General features: G+C 38.6%; 3 protein-coding genes and 1 non-coding gene across 6 annotated transcripts in view; 2 read left to right on the top strand and 2 right to left on the bottom strand.

The window, feature by feature from the left end:
- The window catches only part of myom1a (myomesin 1a (skelemin)), a 30458-nt gene extending 21934 nt beyond the window's left edge, over positions 1 to 8524 (bottom strand). For 2 of the 3 annotated variants that reach the window (XM_014331855.2, XM_005912442.3), the window contains exons 1-9: positions 8217 to 8524; positions 3199 to 3339; positions 2900 to 3086; positions 2643 to 2800; positions 2332 to 2424; positions 2106 to 2194; positions 1155 to 1199; positions 697 to 858; positions 439 to 600 (exon numbers count right to left, since the gene is read on the bottom strand). In XM_014331855.2, coding sequence (XP_014187341.1) covers positions 439 to 600; positions 697 to 858; positions 1155 to 1199; positions 2106 to 2194; positions 2332 to 2424; positions 2643 to 2800; positions 2900 to 3086; positions 3199 to 3339; positions 8217 to 8509 — 1330 coding nt within the window. In that variant the 5' untranslated portion in view covers positions 8510 to 8524. Of the gene's footprint in view, positions 1 to 438; positions 601 to 696; positions 859 to 1154; positions 1200 to 2105; positions 2195 to 2331; positions 2425 to 2642; positions 2801 to 2899; positions 3087 to 3198; positions 3340 to 6528; positions 6741 to 8216 lie in introns of all 3 variants that reach the window. The other variant, XM_005912443.2, reaches the window with a different exon arrangement.
- Positions 8525 to 9112: 588 nt separating this feature from the next.
- On the top strand, positions 9113 to 12213 carry myl12.2 (myosin, light chain 12, genome duplicate 2). The gene is made up of 4 exons (XM_005912446.2): positions 9113 to 9241; positions 10980 to 11187; positions 11360 to 11521; positions 11689 to 12213. Exons 2-4 carry the CDS (start codon positions 11004 to 11006, stop codon positions 11859 to 11861), a joined length of 519 nt encoding a protein of 172 aa, XP_005912508.1. The 5' UTR covers positions 9113 to 9241; positions 10980 to 11003; the 3' UTR covers positions 11862 to 12213.
- Positions 12214 to 12264: 51 nt separating this feature from the next.
- On the bottom strand, positions 12265 to 15062 carry bag1 (BCL2 associated athanogene 1). The gene is made up of 7 exons (XM_005912445.3): positions 14926 to 15062; positions 14170 to 14298; positions 14000 to 14082; positions 13805 to 13918; positions 13560 to 13667; positions 13401 to 13463; positions 12265 to 13305 (listed from the first exon to the last, which is right to left on the bottom strand). The coding sequence occupies exons 1-7, from the start codon at positions 14960 to 14962 to the stop codon at positions 13216 to 13218; spliced, it is 624 nt and encodes a 207-aa protein (XP_005912507.1). The 5' UTR covers positions 14963 to 15062; the 3' UTR covers positions 12265 to 13215.
- Positions 15063 to 16394: 1332 nt separating this feature from the next.
- Positions 16395 to 16486, top strand: trnar-ucu. Its single transcript is given in 2 exon segments — positions 16395 to 16431; positions 16451 to 16486. It is a non-coding gene; the product is annotated as a tRNA-Arg (tRNA).
- Positions 16487 to 16937: the final 451 nt, after the last annotated feature.

Below are 16937 nucleotides of genomic sequence, written 5' to 3'. Positions count from 1 at the left end.
ACACACACACACACACACACAGTTGTGTTACTTGAGTTACTTGTGAGTGGTGCTGTTTTTAAAACAAGCTGATCTCTATTACATATCCAGTTTCCATTTTCTGACCTACTTGTTTACAGTATGAGTGGCAGGACTGCAACTAAGATACATTTATATCACTAAATCCCTATATTTTTAATCTTTATGCTGGATTTCCAGAAAACAGTCTCTGGAGCTGGTTTTCTCACACACATATAAATATATATAGATATAAAAATTCTCAGAGGGAACCAAACACCTCACTTAAAGACACAGCAGAACTTAGCACCTCCCCACCGCATCTATGACATGATGCAGCAGTTTGAACATAACACTTGCAACAGTTTGGTTTAAAACAAAACTAAAAGTAACTTCTTTTGCAAAAAAGTAACCTTTAGATGAGGATTTTAAGCCCTTTACCTCTGACAAACACGTAGGCAGCATAGGTATCATAGCCAGATTTGGTGTTGACGCGCAGGGTGTACATGCCCTCATCTTCTTTGTTAAGGTGGACAAGAGTGAGTACGGCACGTTCCCCAGACCAGTGAGTGTGCACCCACTTAGAGGGCTTTAATGGGACAGCTGATGAGACAGGAGATTACCAAAAGAAGTGGGGTTTGATACCTTAATACTCAGAAAGACAATAACACACAATTTCCATTTTATTCTTTCACTTACAGTTTCTGTACCACACAACTTCAGGCTGGTATTTTTTCACAGTGGGATAAATGATGACAGTGCAGCCGAGGCTCAACGTCTCCCCTTCAGAGCCAAAAGCCACTTCAAATTTGTCAATAATGGTGGTTTCAAAGGTAACACCATGCTCAGGGCTAAAACCATCTACAGACACAGAAAAGGATCTCAGCATTAAAGGGTCACACCCAGCAGACATTTTTATTCAATAGTCCAATATTCAACCTCCTCGCAGTTTTCTTTTTGAACTCCACTAACGCTTATTTGAAAATATACTGATGTTGACTTTAATCCAAAATAGCTAAATTTACCATCTCTAATAAAGACAATTCTTAAAAAAGCTAAAATAAAACTGATAATGAACAGAAATGTGTGGTTAGAGCTACTTTACTTTATATAATTTAAAAAAGAATGTTTGTTTATAATATATAAAGTGATCTCACGTGGTTTAGGATCGAGTGGGCCTGGTTCAACACCCTCTTGGAACCCTATGGGGAAATATTATACAACAAAGTTATTAAAACCTATAAAAGGGATGTTGACCTCTGACCTCTGGAACTATAGAATCAGATAGATATAATTTATATTATATGTGAAAAGTATTTGTTTCAGATCATCAAATACATTTTAATATTAGACATAGATAACCTGACTAAATATATATATATATATATATATATATATATATAAGAAATTAAACATGCTCTTTTTAAAACATCACTGACATCTGTCTCTCTGGAAAGGGTTACAGAGCCATTTCTTAAGCTTTGAGTCTCTAGTGAACCACAGCGAGAGCCATCATCCTGTCAATACCTGCTCAACAAAAGAGGTGTGCAGCTAATTAACATTACAACTCAGATGAAGAGGGACAACATTTATGTTTCCTCTCATGGGTAAATGTGCACTTCATTTTTCAGTGACACGGTTGGCATGTGTAGTTTGGTAAAACGAAAATAGCGGCCGTTTAAAACTTCCCCTAACGAGGTATGTAGATTTTGAGCAGCAGACTACTGGGAAACAAAACTGCTGCTGAATTCAAATGTAATTATTGGCTCTTCCAAAAGTGTTGGCTACTATCTTTACACTCAGGAGAAGGCAGACATCTTTTTGGCGGAAAGCTACCAAAACTGGCAACTCAACACAAGAGTATAGATGAAAAAATAGATCTACAGGCCAGAGGGGTGAAATGCCCCTTTGACGCTCGTGAATGAGCTTTAAGACCTTCCTGTGGTCCGCGAGTTGGAGGGATTTGTCTCCTGAAACATACTCAGGGCACAACTGTAGGACACTGCTGAGTTTTAAACCTCTACTTTGAACTTTGACTGCTAACTGAAATCGACTAGAGCTGCTGCAGAGAGGGACATGTGGAAAAGAACATTAAACGAGTTACCTACTTTTCACAACCACAGAGGCCACAGCAGAAGCTTCCCCTTTCACATTGAGGGCAGAGATATGATACTTAGCAGTGTCGAAGAAATCACAGCTGGAAACAAAATGTTGGTGCACGATTAACTATTAACGGCATGAATAGATTCAGCGCTGCAAAAAACAAACAAACACTAATACCGTTTATCTTGGGTGTGTGCTGTTAATTCAGAGGCCAGCTGAATGATTACCTACTTCTTGATCTCCAGAGAGTGCATGTTGTAATTGCTCTCAGCTGTGTACTTCTCGGAGTGGGCTTTGGCATCGATGAGGACGTTGTTTTTATACCTTAAAAGCAGCAGAAAACCAACGTTTATTTTTACTCTTGTCTTCAGAGTTTTTAATTGCCATGGTGCATGTAGGTGTTTATGTGGCAACTGTGGAAAATAAACTCGACTGACGTGTTGGATGGAAACTTCTCTATGACACACGCATGACAGACTGTTTTCATCAGCCTCTTTTTTTGTGACTCAGAGAAGAAGGGAACTTATAAACCTGGAACGTACCAGGCAATCCTGGGTTTGGGCCATCCAGCCACGGTGCAGTGCAACTTGACATCCTTGCCCTCCCAAACAGTCTGTCCACGGGGCTTGACAATGAACTCTGGGCGGTGTGTCAGGCTGTCTGGGTTCATTTTCTTACGGAACTCCGACCATTCCTCCATCTGTAGCGGGAGTGTGTGATATGAAGCCCATCAACGCCTGTATGGGTCATGTGAAAATGGTTAAACCTTTGCATTCACAAAACTATGGAAAGGATTTACCGTCCTGCTCATTTCCAGGCGTTCAGCAGATTCCCTGACATGCTTTGACCTGGTTTTCTTCTCCACTTTCACCTCCATGGCCTCCCTGGCCTCCCTGACAAACAGGTTCCTCATGGCCACATAGTTGATGCCCTCCTCTGTGACCTCCTCCTCCTGGGCCTCCATTAAGCCCCGAACTACATCATGACTAGAACGATACAAACCAACCAAGATGTGAGAACAGAGAGGACACTATGAATCTCAGAAATTATACTGATTACTTGCTAAGAAATATCCACAAACTCAGATTGCATACTCACTTGGCTCTAAACACCGGAATAACATAGCCGATAACTTCTTTGTCCTTGTCCATTGCCAGGTAGGTGCGTTTGGCTCTCTTGGGTAGTGGGCTCAGTTTAACCACCTCCTGCCCCTTCTCTGTCTTCACAGAGATCTTCTTGCTAAGAGGTAAAAGGCATAATTGATCTTACTAAAGCAACAGTGTAGCTCCAAATAAATTGCATGATTATTTTTTTTTTATTATTATTATTTTATTAAATAATGATGTGCTGAGTGATTGTGGAAGATTCCTTGGCTTTTTTCAAAGAAAAAAATAATAATTTTCATCTTCAGAAGAAATAAAATGCCAGTTAGCTGAGTGCCAGAGAAACAACCTGAGCCAGAATCAGACTTCTGCATCCGCTTGTTTTCTTGGAACAAACAAACAATAATAGTAAATGTGGTTCTCAGTCTTTTCTTCCAATCACACAAACTTTTATAAAGTTTTCTTTACCCAGTTACAACCAATGCAAAAATATTCTTGGTGGAAAATATTAAGAATCACATTACAATAGAAACACACCAGGATTTTGACAAAGACAGAAGGGCGATATTGTGCTTGTTTTTGATGTTTCTGTTTCACTCAAAACTAAACATTTAAATAAATATGGTGGTTACATAAAGACATATTCAGCTGGTGCTATAGTCCAGTTACTCAGAGAGGAAGATGTATTCCGGTCCGCTCCCTAAGATCCTGACCCATTTACAGTCTGTTTCATTAGCCTCTTAGTCCTCACTATTGTCAGAAGGCTTTTTTTTTTAATGGAACTGGGACTGCTGTACATAAAACTTGTTTTAAAGCCTCACTCTCACTCATGATCTCTGCCAAGTCAGCGCTAGTCTATCCATTTGGCATGAAAAGGAAGCAGGAACGCGTGGCTTTGATGAAGTCTGTTATGTACTGGTGAAGCAGGACGCAATCTGTGGAAGGTGCTCAATGCACAGCAGAGACAGACAGATGGAGGGAGTCTCACAAAAGATGCTGTAATGTCAGGACGTTATTTCTATTGCTGACTCACCAGGTGAGCTGAGAGGATGCCTGCTTCAGTGTGAAACAAAGTCAAAGGTAATAAAGTTTGATGGCTGAAAAAGAGCACTTCTTTTCCGACTGACAAGCTACAGAATGTCAGTCTGAAAATCAGAATCAGTAAAGTACAAATTGATTTATTTTTTTTAGTAAATAAACAAGACACAGATGCTTAAAATCAACAACAGCTATGCTGTACTACTGGCCCACGAGTTAATACCTATCAGACTACTGTGAAAGCCAGCCTGCAACCAGCTACAATATCATCACTTCTTTACAATGTCTTTACAGTTGGCTTATAGGCAACAAGCTCATGTCGCATCTTCAAAAATAGCTTGGCTGTCCAGGAATATAACTGGCAGCCCTTCACTACAGCTGAAATTCTTTCCTTGACCTCATTTAGAAAGTTATCCCAGCTCCAGCATGTACACTGAGCACCACAGCTTAAATGACAAAGAAATGCTAACCATACTGCATGTTGGTACGGGAAGGTGCATGTTCATAAATTTCAGAGACAAAAGATAAACAAAAACAAGCCCAAGAAAAATCACTGGCTTAAAAATAGAACCTGACTGATATATTTCTAATTAGGAGGAATACCGATACATTGGCTAATTCTTTTTTTTCAGACACATGAAACATATGCAGATTTTCCAGTATTTGATAGGTGTAGTTATTTACGTAGGCTGGTTGTGTTTAAGGGATTTGAAAGACTTGCCTTAAAAGAAGTTACAGAGTGCCCTCTGGTGGAGAAACACTGCAACATCAACACTCAAATATGGCTGAAGGGTGTTTCTCCGATCTTCTTTCCCTTTTTTAAATGTTTATTTGTCAGTCATTATAAATGGTGATGCTGACAGAGCAGCAGACAGTTATCATTGTCCAATAGTATCGACCTGTCAATAAATCAGTCAGGCTTTATTAAAATTCCTTACAATATTCACTAATGTGTAGTTTTAAAGATGTCAAGGTAAGGCTGTAAACCTTTTGCCATTATTAACCTTTTTGATCAAATTGAAATCCTTAAATTGCATATTTTATTCAGCTTGTGGCCTAATAACAATAACGTGCAATTTAACAGAACAGAAAACAAATGAACAGAAGAAAAGAAATTATTTCATTGAAGAAATAAATGTCTTAGCAATGTTGTTGTATTGTAATGCTGTTGTTGTATTGTTGCATTCACTGTTTTTCTGTATTACTTCAGTGGGTTAATAGATAAAAGTATGTCAATATATCAGCTCTAACACAGTGGAAATTATTTTATTTAAACATTACAGTCTGATCCAACATTGCAAACATTCTCCCACAATGTTTAACTTGCAAAAGTACATTTATTTGCTGGCAAAATGCCTCATGAAAGTCTAGCGCCAAAGCATCACAAATAAATAGTTTGTCCAAGTTAGATAGTGTGTGGGAGTCTGTGTCAAACATTGGATCAGTTTGTCCCTCTCCTATGCACCTGCCTCCTTAAATAGATGTTCTAATAGCAACAAAACTCATGTATAAACACAAACACATGAGAAAAAGCCTTTGGATACGAACTTAGAAACATTACTTTAAGATATAGACTTTATAAGTGGATTACTCTCATATAACTGGACAATTTAGGAGGTTCGATATTGACATGTCTGCTTTGACACTTAGAGATGAGATTTAAAATAAAAGTCAGTTCACAAATCTGAGCTATAAAAAAACAAGGGAGAGTGGCTGTTGTTTTACATCTATCCTTCTGTTTACCTGGCAGCCATGTGTAATGGTCCCCATGCTATTACACCAAGACTCCAGGCCCTGAACCCTATTGCTTTCTTGTACTTGTACTTACACACTTCTCCAGCTTTTTCCTATTTGAACAACTATTACAAAACATTTTTTCCTTCAGAGTTGATTAAATGTCTAATTCCTGATTAAACCTACCGTATGTAGAGAAAGAGCTGGAAGGAAAATACGTTGTCACCCTCATGATTTACCATTTAATACACTTTAAAACTTTAAAGGCCATGCTACAACAGTATGTTAACATTAAAAAGTGCTATATTTTCTTTTTTAAAAATCTATTACCGTAAAAAAGAAAATCAATTAATAAATTATAGCATAAAAAAGCACCTGCTCTCGATGAAAACCCTTTTTGGTATGCACGCACTCTCCTTCCTGCTGCTAAACCCACTTCAGACCACAAGCACAATGCTGAATATTTGAAGGGGAACATTCATCATTTCTGAAGTACTAGGAGTGGCAGGTTACAACCTTGGACTCTGCAACCCCTTCACTCTAATCCTCTTACCGATGGCTGGTGGTCTTGAAAGTTGAGAATGACTGCTTGCTAACAGACGACTTGCTGCTCAGGTAATAGCTGCTCTCATAGAGATGCTGCTGCTGCTTCTCCTCATGTTGATGTTGATGCTGATGCTGCAGCTTCTGCGTCACTTGTAATGATGCTGACATCCTGACGGCCACTCCGCCAACTTATAATGACTGTCCTTTACTTTACCCGCTCTGTGAATCAATCTGACTGTTATTATTAAAGACTGGTTTCTCTACTGGAAGTTAGTCTAGTGCAGAGGCCGGTAATAAGGTAGTAGGAGCAGGGATTAAGGGATAAGAGAATTGGTTGCTTGTTAAAAATATGTTTTTAAACTTGTTATTGTGATTTTTTGTTTGTTTGTTTTGGGCAAGCAGCTTATGTGTTAGCTCTGGTTAAGATCTACTTTTGTGTTAAATGAAGCAGCAGGTGATAAACTGGTGGTTTTGATGATTTTTCAATTCAATTTAATTCAACTTTATTCACGTACTGTGAAATCACAGCAACAGTTGCCTCAAGGCAAAGTGAAGACCCTACAACAGAGAAAACCCCAACAATCATATTACCCCTTTGACCAAGTGCTTTGGCGACAGTGGGAAAGAAAAACTCCCTTTTAACAGGAAGAAACCTGTTAAAAGCCATCTGTCGTGACCGCTTAGGGTGGAGGGAGGAAGAAGACGGAAGGAAGTCTTGAACAATAATATGTAAATTTACAGTCAGATCATTTCCTGCAGTGGGCTTTTTAAATGTTTTGTGATGAACTGGACACCAAGCGTGGACAGATGGCAAGAACAAGTTAAAATATACTTACTGATTTTGCAGGTTTTGTGTAATTAAGCTACCAAATATCTATGTTCAGTACTGGCTTAATTGAGGGTTATTTAGTTATTCATATATCCGAGTTATAAAATGTCAGAATATTGTGACAATGGCAAATTCCTAAAGCCTAGATGGTTGTTTCTTCAAAATAAAAGTCCAACTTCAAAGGTTTTATGTTTATTGTAAGACAACATAAAGCAGATTGGAATGAATGAATATTGATATTTTGTCTAATAATAATAATAATAATAATAATAATAATAATAATAATATCATCCAGCTGACCTTTCCCCATGTGAGGCCACTTAAGTTATTTTAGATATGGCTCAGGTTAAAAAGAAGAGCAGCTCCAGCTGGGAGGCAGGCAACAGTAACTATATGATCTGCAGTTTCTCCCAAATTACACAAAACTATTTTCTCCTTTTTATGTGCTTGAGCAACATCTACTACAAGCAGATTAAGCCATCCAGAGTTACACACTGAACTGGACTGTAAGCCATGAAGGCACAGAATGCATTAAAAACATTTTAACAAGTCCAGGTCATAAAAACGTAAAGTTTTGTAAGGTAAGGCTGGTGTTAATTGGAAGATTAGGATGACACTTCACTACAATGACACATGCAGGCTAATATACCAGAGCACTAGTTCTCAAAATGAACAAAACCCTGTTAGTAGGCTATGTAATAAAACTGATTAATTAAAACACATTTATAAACAAACTAAGTAAAAAATAAATAATCATAATCATACAGTGGAAGCCGGCCTAGGGCCTTATGGAGTCATGGTTTTAAATGATAACCAGAGTACATAAGTACTTCAGCTTATTTAAGAAAATATGCACACTCACTCACCACAAATTAAAAATCCACAATCGCTGAAAATAAGAGAAAATGTGTGTTAATCCAGAAGTAGCTAAAGCAAGTTGAGATCCAGGCAAAGCAGCAGGGTGAGGGGCAGTGGACAGGGCGGCAGTCCACAGAACAAAAATAATGCTGCCACTCGGCAGAATGCGCAAGACACCGTCAGGACCTTTTAAGGCTGGGGCAGCTTTAAATTTAGACCATGAGACCATGAGACAGGCCAGCTGAGCTGAGGAGCTTCTTTTTGGCCTGGCCCTCCGCTGTGTACTGTACTTCAGGGGCATATGCAGGACTCCAGTGGTTTCACCCAGTTCACTGTAATAAAAGGCATATGAACTGCACCACAAACCGAAAAAAGAAGAAGAAAAAATGCCACTAATAAAAGAAAATACAATAGAGGACTGGTTCTCAGTCTTAAAAAACAAAAACCTGCTAACCTAGTACAATCATATCATCCACCGACCAAATTTAACACCAATGCTGTTAAGTTTTAAACTTCACTTTCCCTCAGATTATAGTTTAGCTTATTTGTTTGAAATCGATCCGTTATTATTCCGCTGCGCAAAAAAATATTTAGTGGTTCAACTTCCTTATTAAATATTGAAAACAAAGACTCATTAACCATTTTGGCTAATTCAAACAAACGTCTTGGACATGCAAGTAATTGCTGCCACCTAGTGGTGACATATGTTGACTACATTATTAGTCGTCCGGACAAATAAAAAACATGATTCAATTAAGGCTGTACTTATAATCGTATCAGTGTATAAATCATGGATTTATTATTACCACAAACAGTACGTAGGTCATTTCATCCAAAACAAGAAGAGGAGAGGGACGTAAACAAACCCAAGGCGTGGAATATTCCAGACTGTTGGTTTCTTCCAACTTCACTCTCATTGGTCAGTTTAGGCAAGAGGAAATAAAACATTGATGTTCCTCTTCATCAGCTTGTGGATGCTGTGGTAGCTGTGTGTGCAGCTTTTGGGGCCTAGAAATTATACGTTTTTTCTAAGGTAGGCGATTTATTTTATGTTTATGAAGCTGCAGAGTTTGAGGACTAAGGACTCGTTTTTTTCTTGTGAATAAATCTCTGCTAGCTCGCTAAGGCTAGCCTGGTCAGTCAGTTATTTAGGTCAGCAAGGGGCTAGCTGGCAAAGCTGGCAAATAATTAAGGGGTTTTCTTCGAAATTTTGTGTGATTCCTGCATTGCGCTATGTAGTGCGTGTGTGCTACAGCTCAAATATGAGTGATGTAAACAACATGTCAATACCTATATTTGCGTTATTGTTATGTTATTGCGTGACAGGTGAGCATAATTTGAAATTATATTGATCTAATAACATAAATATCCAGTAAACAAATGACAACTTAAGTGCTTTCGTATCACAAAACAAGTACCGAGTGCATATATCCGTTGTAAGTGATCATAGACTGAGCTAAACTCGTCAGACTCTTTAGTTAGGTTCACCCATTACTGGATTGGACCCCCTTTTGTCATAATTCGTTTAAATCTTCAAGGCATAAATTGAATAAGGTGCTTACAGAATTTCTCAGATATGCTGGTCCATATAGACAGGATGCCATCACAATTTTTTTTCTGGTGCACATCCATGATGTCAAAACAAAGATAAAAAAAGATCGGAAGATGGGAAAACTGTGTTGGTAAAGGGGTGGACCTGATCAGCAACAATAGATCGGGTGTGGCTTTTGAATGAAGCTCAGGTAGTACTAAGGAGCCCAAAGTGTGCCAAGAAAATATCCACCACATCAATACACTGTGACCATCAGCCTGAGCTGTTGATGCAAGGCAGGATAGATCCATGCTTGTTAATGTCAAATTCTGACCCTGCCATTTAAAAGCCACAGCAGAAAACTAGACTCATCAGAAAAGGGAAGATTTTTTCCAGTCTTCTAGAGTTTTATTGAGTCAGTGTGTAACTTGTTCAGGAGTGGCACTAGAAGTCCATTCTTCTGCTGTAGTCAATCTGCTTCAAGGTTCAATGCATTGTGTGTTCAGATTATTTTGGTTGTAACAAGTGGATATTTTAGTTACCGTTGTTTCCCTTTGATCTTGAAGCAGTCTGTTCATTCTCCTGTGACCTCTGGCAATAACAAGGCATTTTCACCCAAAGAACTGCTGCTCACTGGATATTTTCTCTTTTTCAGAGTGTTCTCTGTAAACCACAGAAATGGTTGTGTGGGGAAAATCCGAGTACATCATCTCATCTGGCACCAATGTCACAATGCCCCCCCCCCACACGCTCAGTTTGAACTATATTTGACATTCCTAACCAAGTCTGCTTTGTTAAGAGACTGCACTGAGTTGGTGGCACATGATGTTCTTGTTGACTACGTACTTGTGTTAATGTAAAGTTGTACCTAACAAAGTGGCCACTGAGTGTATAATATTTAGCTGCTTTTTAAAAAAAGGCAAATTAGGAGGCTATATGACAATGTGATAGTAGTGTCAACCAAATTGGCTTTAAATTGAATTACCAACATCTTGTAACCATGTTAATAAGTTTTCATTAGTATTAAATGCATTGCCTGAACTCACCTACATTAACCTTCCAGTTCATAGCTTGCACAGTAAATAATCTAAAGACACTTAATAGCCAGTGTAACCAAGGAACTTTCACCAGATGGAGAGCGTCAGTAATGAAGTCAAGATAAGAAAAAAATGTGAATGAATCTTTCATTTGAACGTGTTGCTTGATCCAAGCTGACAACTTTCATGTTCCTGTATTACAGGAGAGGGACTAACAACCTGCCAACATGTCAAGCAAAAGGGCCAAGGGAAAGAACACCAAAAAGCGTCCTCAGCGTGCCACCTCCAATGTGTTTGCCATGTTTGATCAGTCTCAAATCCAGGAGTTCAAAGAGGCTTTCAACATGATCGATCAAAACAGGGACGGCTTCATCGACAAAGAAGACCTTCATGACATGCTGGCCTCATTAGGTAAACTTGATTTATTTACACATATTTAGTTAGTGATAACGTCTTATGGAGTTAAAACTGCATTATTTGGGGCTCGTATTCAGAAGTTAAAAGATTTCAATCTTTTTCTAAAGACAAACCATTAAATGTGGTTAGCAGGTTAGAGTCACTCTGACCTTGAGCTTTTTCCCAGGTAAGAACCCCACAGATGAGTACCTGGAGGCCATGATGAATGAAGCACCTGGCCCAATCAACTTCACCATGTTCCTGACGATGTTCGGAGAGAAGCTGAACGGCACAGATCCAGAGGAAGTGATCCGTAACGCTTTCGCCTGTTTCGACGAGGAGGGCACAGGTGAGCTGATGTGTTCAACTGTTTAAGTTTCGCATCTTTTTATGTGAATTTGTCTCAGACTCTGGCATGTAGAGACATTGTTTTGTAGTAAGTGCTTAATTTGAAGATATCTGCTCAGTGCTAACATCAGGAAGCACCTGCAAGAGTGAAACTGTTTCTTCACACAGGTGTGATTCAGGAGGAGTGCCTGCGGGAGCTGCTCACCACTATGGGTGACAGGTTTACAGATGAAGAAGTGGACGAGCTCTTCCGCGAGGCGCCCATTGATAAAAAAGGAAATTTCAACTATGTAGCATTCACACGTATTCTGAAACACGGTGCAAAGGATAAGGATGACTAGTGGGTTCATTCTTTACTCCATGTCTATGTTTAATGAGTTTCCATTCAAGTTAGGAAAGCTATGTCCTGTAATTTGGCTCATGACAAAGCTTTACTGTGGTCTACTTTACTGAAGCTCATTTGTTTAAGCTGCTTTTTGGACCTCTGGGTCCCTCCAACCAATCCTACTTTGAAAGCTTGTTTGCACATCTGTCATAACACTACTAGGGGGTCTCTATAAGCTAGTGGAGATGTATAAAAAGACCCCCACGGATAAAGCTGGAAATAAACTGACACCACATGTCTGTTATTGCAAATGAATCAGCTGTATTTTATAGAATAAACGTGGAGATTAAAATGTATTCTGAGAAGAATCACCAGTGCTCTTTATTTATTTTTTTAAAGTTTTATTTTAAAACCAAAGAATTTGATGTGATGCATCAGTCTTAGCACAAGATTCAAAAATACATGAACACTCAGGATCAGCCACTGGATTTAGGTGCTTGATTTCTTAGGATTCTTGATGTTGAATATAGTACATGCGATTGCGATATATGGACACTCCTACAGTACTAACCTTTTCTTTTTTTACTTGTAATTTTGCTGTTATTGCTCTGGGCCAATCAGTTTAAAACCCAAATAAATTTTGCTTATCACATATGATGAAGAAAATTTGCCAGTCTCACAAGTGCCAGACTCATATTGGAAAATCCACTCATCAGTTTTCTTAATTAACCACTTTTCACAATTCATGGTCATGGGGGGTGGGAGGCAGGGTACGCCTTGTACAAGGTCGCTAGTTGATTGCTTGTTCTCAAAAGACAGTATGGCAGGTAAAAGCCAGGGAACAGTGACCCATTCAGACCCATAAGGGCAATAAATGTTTATCACACAACATAATAAGGCTCTTGTGGCCCAATGGGAACAATCCACTATCCTGAGTGGATATTGCCTTTTGGAACTTCCCCAATTAAACAGTGTCTATATATTTCTGATCATAAATCATTCACTGCACCTTGTGCACAATGAGGAACAAAACTCATTATGTTTTAGACATACAGGGCAACAAACGGGACATTTTAAGATATTTGGCATTGACAGCTCTTTTAGCTAATTAAAATGGCATGTGATCCATTTCCTGCAAGTTCATGGTTAAAGTTTCTCAGTCGGCACTTTGCATCTGTCTTGAACCAGGAGGATTTGCTTGTGTTACGTATCCAACATCGTTCCTGATAACCAGCATCCTTCTTTCCACTTGATCATTTGCTTCACACCAGCAATAAATAAACCAGGATCTGCTTCACACGTGAAGCTTTCTGCACACGTTGCCATTGCTCACAGAGCAATGTATAGAATAAGTGACTAAAGAGACTGCACTATTCTGCCAAAGCCAGGTTTTTTGACTGGATCTTTGATAGATGGTCTGATATACAAGCCTCGATTTTGTCGCACTGGGCGAGGAAATCCTGTGGACATATGGTAAAGATCAGACTTATTTTGATTCTCAATAGTTTTCAAATAAAGCATGATTGTTTTGTCAGAGGGAAAAACAAACACTAACCTGCACTGTTTTTATTAGTCCTTTTTTCTTCATTCTGCAGTCATTGAAATTTTCTGGAACACTCTGTTAAAAGAGGAGCAATTTGATGGTTTGCTATACATGACACACACGATTAAAGCAGACACTCAAAACAGATGCTTACGCTTAAAATAGTATTACCATAGCATCTATCTCCTCCAAGATCTTCATGAACTGCTCAGCTGCTATTTTTACTCTGTGGTCTAGTTTACCCAAGGCCTCTGCCTGGAGATCTTTGGCGAGAAAGCCCTGTGATAGGATAGGATAGGATAGGATAGGATAGGATAGGGGTGACAATAATACATTAGAAGATGGGACAAAAGAGAGCTGTGTAATTTTTTTTCCCTATATATTATCAAAAAACAAAAAGACCTATGATAGCTTACATTTTTCAGTCCAGTCAACTCCCCGTCTACCTTCTCCAGCTTCTTGGCCATCTGCTCCACACACTTCTCAATGTCTTTGAGTTTCCTCAGTTCAGCTTCTTCCTCTGGGCTGTTCTGTTTAGAGATTATCACAGTGTTTTGCAAATGCACATATTCAGGCACCAGAGATGTAGCACATGTATAAATGTGCTTTACCCTCTTTCCAATCATCATGAGTTTGCAGCCTTCTTTTATTCCATAGCTGGAAAGGCTCTCTTCCATGTCTTTCAGTGACTTCCCTAAAATTAAAAAAGACAACTTTAAAACCTGATATTTTACATTAGGCCTCATTTGAGTGTGTAAAAAAAGGAAGACTAAAAGTCTACCTTTAAAGATAAGTTTCTGAGAGGCAGGTGGGACTCCGGTGGCTTGAGCGAGAGCATCTGACAGGTCTTTAACAGTGGGTCCTTTTCCATCCTCATGTCCTGTTAGCGTGATGCTGTGCTTAGAGGATCCTGAAATAGGAAAATAAATAAATATTACACAGCTCTCAAGCTATTAAGGATTGGGAGTTATCATTGTCACCCTTTTGTCTTCTATCGGTGTTATTCAGAAAGTAAATGTCACCTACCAGGATTAAAAAAACAATAATAAAAAAAGTCTTTAAAAGTATTTGCACCCATCCAATTACAGAACATGCGGCATATCTCGGAAACTATCGCGCACGTTTGGTTCAGTTTTTAACGATGGGTTGCAAAATTTTGTTTCACTGTCGTGTGAGAAAAAATAATTACAAAACATTTAACAAGCGATTGGCAACAATACAATTTCTCTCAGCAGCCCTCCTGTTTCCCAAATGTGCTGTAAAGTGTCTTCAAACGAAACTAATTACAACAGCTACACAATTCTTCATAAACGTGTTTAATAAATGCTGATATTTACAGTAGTTTATATATTTAATTTGTTATTGAAGAACAACACATAACTAGCGGGATTCAAGTTAAAGCTACATAACCACACAGTCTGTGGAGAAGAGCTACAGAAGCTGAGCCGTTTCTAGCTAGCTTTAGCCACAACGAAACCCAATTTTTACTTATATTTTGTGGTGATTATGGTGTAGTTTAAAGCCGAAATCTTATTACCGTATGCGACTGTCATAGTTATCGTTTGCTCCGACATTTTGCTTTCCGGCGACCTTTAATCACAACATCAAACGCAAAGCTAACTGTTGCTTATTGCTAACTACTTCCGGTGTTACAGTTTAACTGGTGATCGCGTTAAGTGGTGTTATTCCATATGTTCCTCTCGCAGAGAATCCACGAAAAATAGCCCAGGGCTACCAGTGTGTGTAATGTTTGACTGGATTAAAAATGTGGCTTACCAAAAATAATTTATATGTAATAAGTTAATTAACAACAAATAAATAAAATCACCAGTTCATGCAGATACACACGCACATTGCTGTTCTAAATACATCTTTGGGGATCTGCCCGGGGTCATCAGGGATTTGGGGTCTTTCAATATCCTACACCCTCTCTCAGGTGACCAAGGCAAGATTATCTGCTAAAAAATGATTTCTGATATTTAAATTGTTGGCCTATAATCCATTCATGAGAGACATATCTCAAACACGTCTCTCATCAATGGTATCAAGTAATTTTGAGCCTGAAAGAACATTCCTGTCACAACAAAGAAGCTGTAAGTCACTTTTACATATCATTATTTATGCTGGAATAAAGTGTAATTGAGACTCCTAAATGTCTTTTTTAAGAGAAATATGGCCAAGAGTGCATCAGAAATTAATTGGATTAATTATATTTTACCACACAGAGTAGATACAACAATGAGAATATCTTGATGCATGCTCAGTCATCCAGGTAGGTAAATCCCCAAAAGCTTTTCAGTAGGAGAGTCGTTTCGTCACTCATCCAAGTGACTTCTTCAGTCTCAGCTGACTTTAGGTTGATCAATGGTCATGAGAATTTACATATTAATGATCAATTAACTGACCTCCCAGCCCATTGTTCCTTCAGTGGTGCTAGCTTCAGTCATTATGCAAATGTACTGTTTATAAGATTGGGGAAACCTAAAGTCAGTTGGGACTGAAGAAGTCACTTGGATGAGCGACCTTACAAAACTTTGGTCATTCAAAACTTTTACAACAAGAGGTGTCAATGTATGTGACGAATCTACGACTAGACATATCTGAACCTACTACTTTTGTGGTTCTTCACCGATCAGCACGACCACCAGTTAAGCTTGAACACCGGAAGTACCCCCTTTTTTTCTTTTCTTTCACTTTTTTAAATGCAATTTTACTTATTTAATATTGAATTTATCATTTAAATTATCTGACTTTTTATTTATTTACTTGTTTAAAAAAGCGGAACAGCAAATACAAACACAACAGCTACACACAAAAGTGATAAAACGCGAGACGAAGTCTACAGCGCAACTTGAAACTCTTCGATGAAACTCTGCTGACAGAGGTAAATACATTTAGCTTAAGTGTGTAGAGTTTTCCTACAGTAAAGCTTTTTAAAGTCTGTATAATTGATGTCTGTAAGTATGACGTGTCAGGTCATGTTGCGCCAAAGGGGCTCTCCCAACCGGCTCTGTGGCGCAATGGATAGCGCATTGGACTTCTAGTCAAGCACTTGAGAGGTGATTCAAAGGTTGTGGGTTCGAGTCCCACCAGAGTCGCATTTTTAACCTGACCATCTGTCCTCCGAATCCTCTCAATACCGTTACTAGTCTAAGTCACGGTTACTCGTTAATTGCTGATATCATGCTTACATGCTGTTCCTGAATATGTCTTTGGTTATGTGCCCGAGCTCATCGGTGCTTTCGTGTCTTTCACATTATCTCATTCCAGTCTACCACATCTGAGGATCAAGGGCTAAAAACACATTTACGCTGTTTAAACTGTAAATGACCTGCTAACTTATAATCTGTGAAACATATCTCAGACATGTCTCTTAAGAATATTTAAAATCATTTTGAGCCAAAAGAACATTAGGTAGAAGCAGCAATCACTTTTACTTAGGTAGGCAAAAAGTGTCATTGAGATTAAAAAACGTGATGACAGACGTGGCCAGTGGGAGAGCAGACATTGCAACAATTATAACATTACAAGTCTATAATGATTTTTTAC

The sequence above is a fragment of the Haplochromis burtoni genome, unplaced genomic scaffold (assembly GCF_018398535.1).
Source record: "Haplochromis burtoni strain Fernald_Lab_line unplaced genomic scaffold, NCSU_Asbu1 Contig_3, whole genome shotgun sequence".
Lineage (NCBI taxonomy): Eukaryota > Metazoa > Chordata > Actinopteri > Cichliformes > Cichlidae > Haplochromis > Haplochromis burtoni.
Note: the sequence above shows the minus strand (reverse complement) of the source record. Positions and strands in the feature narration are given on the sequence as shown.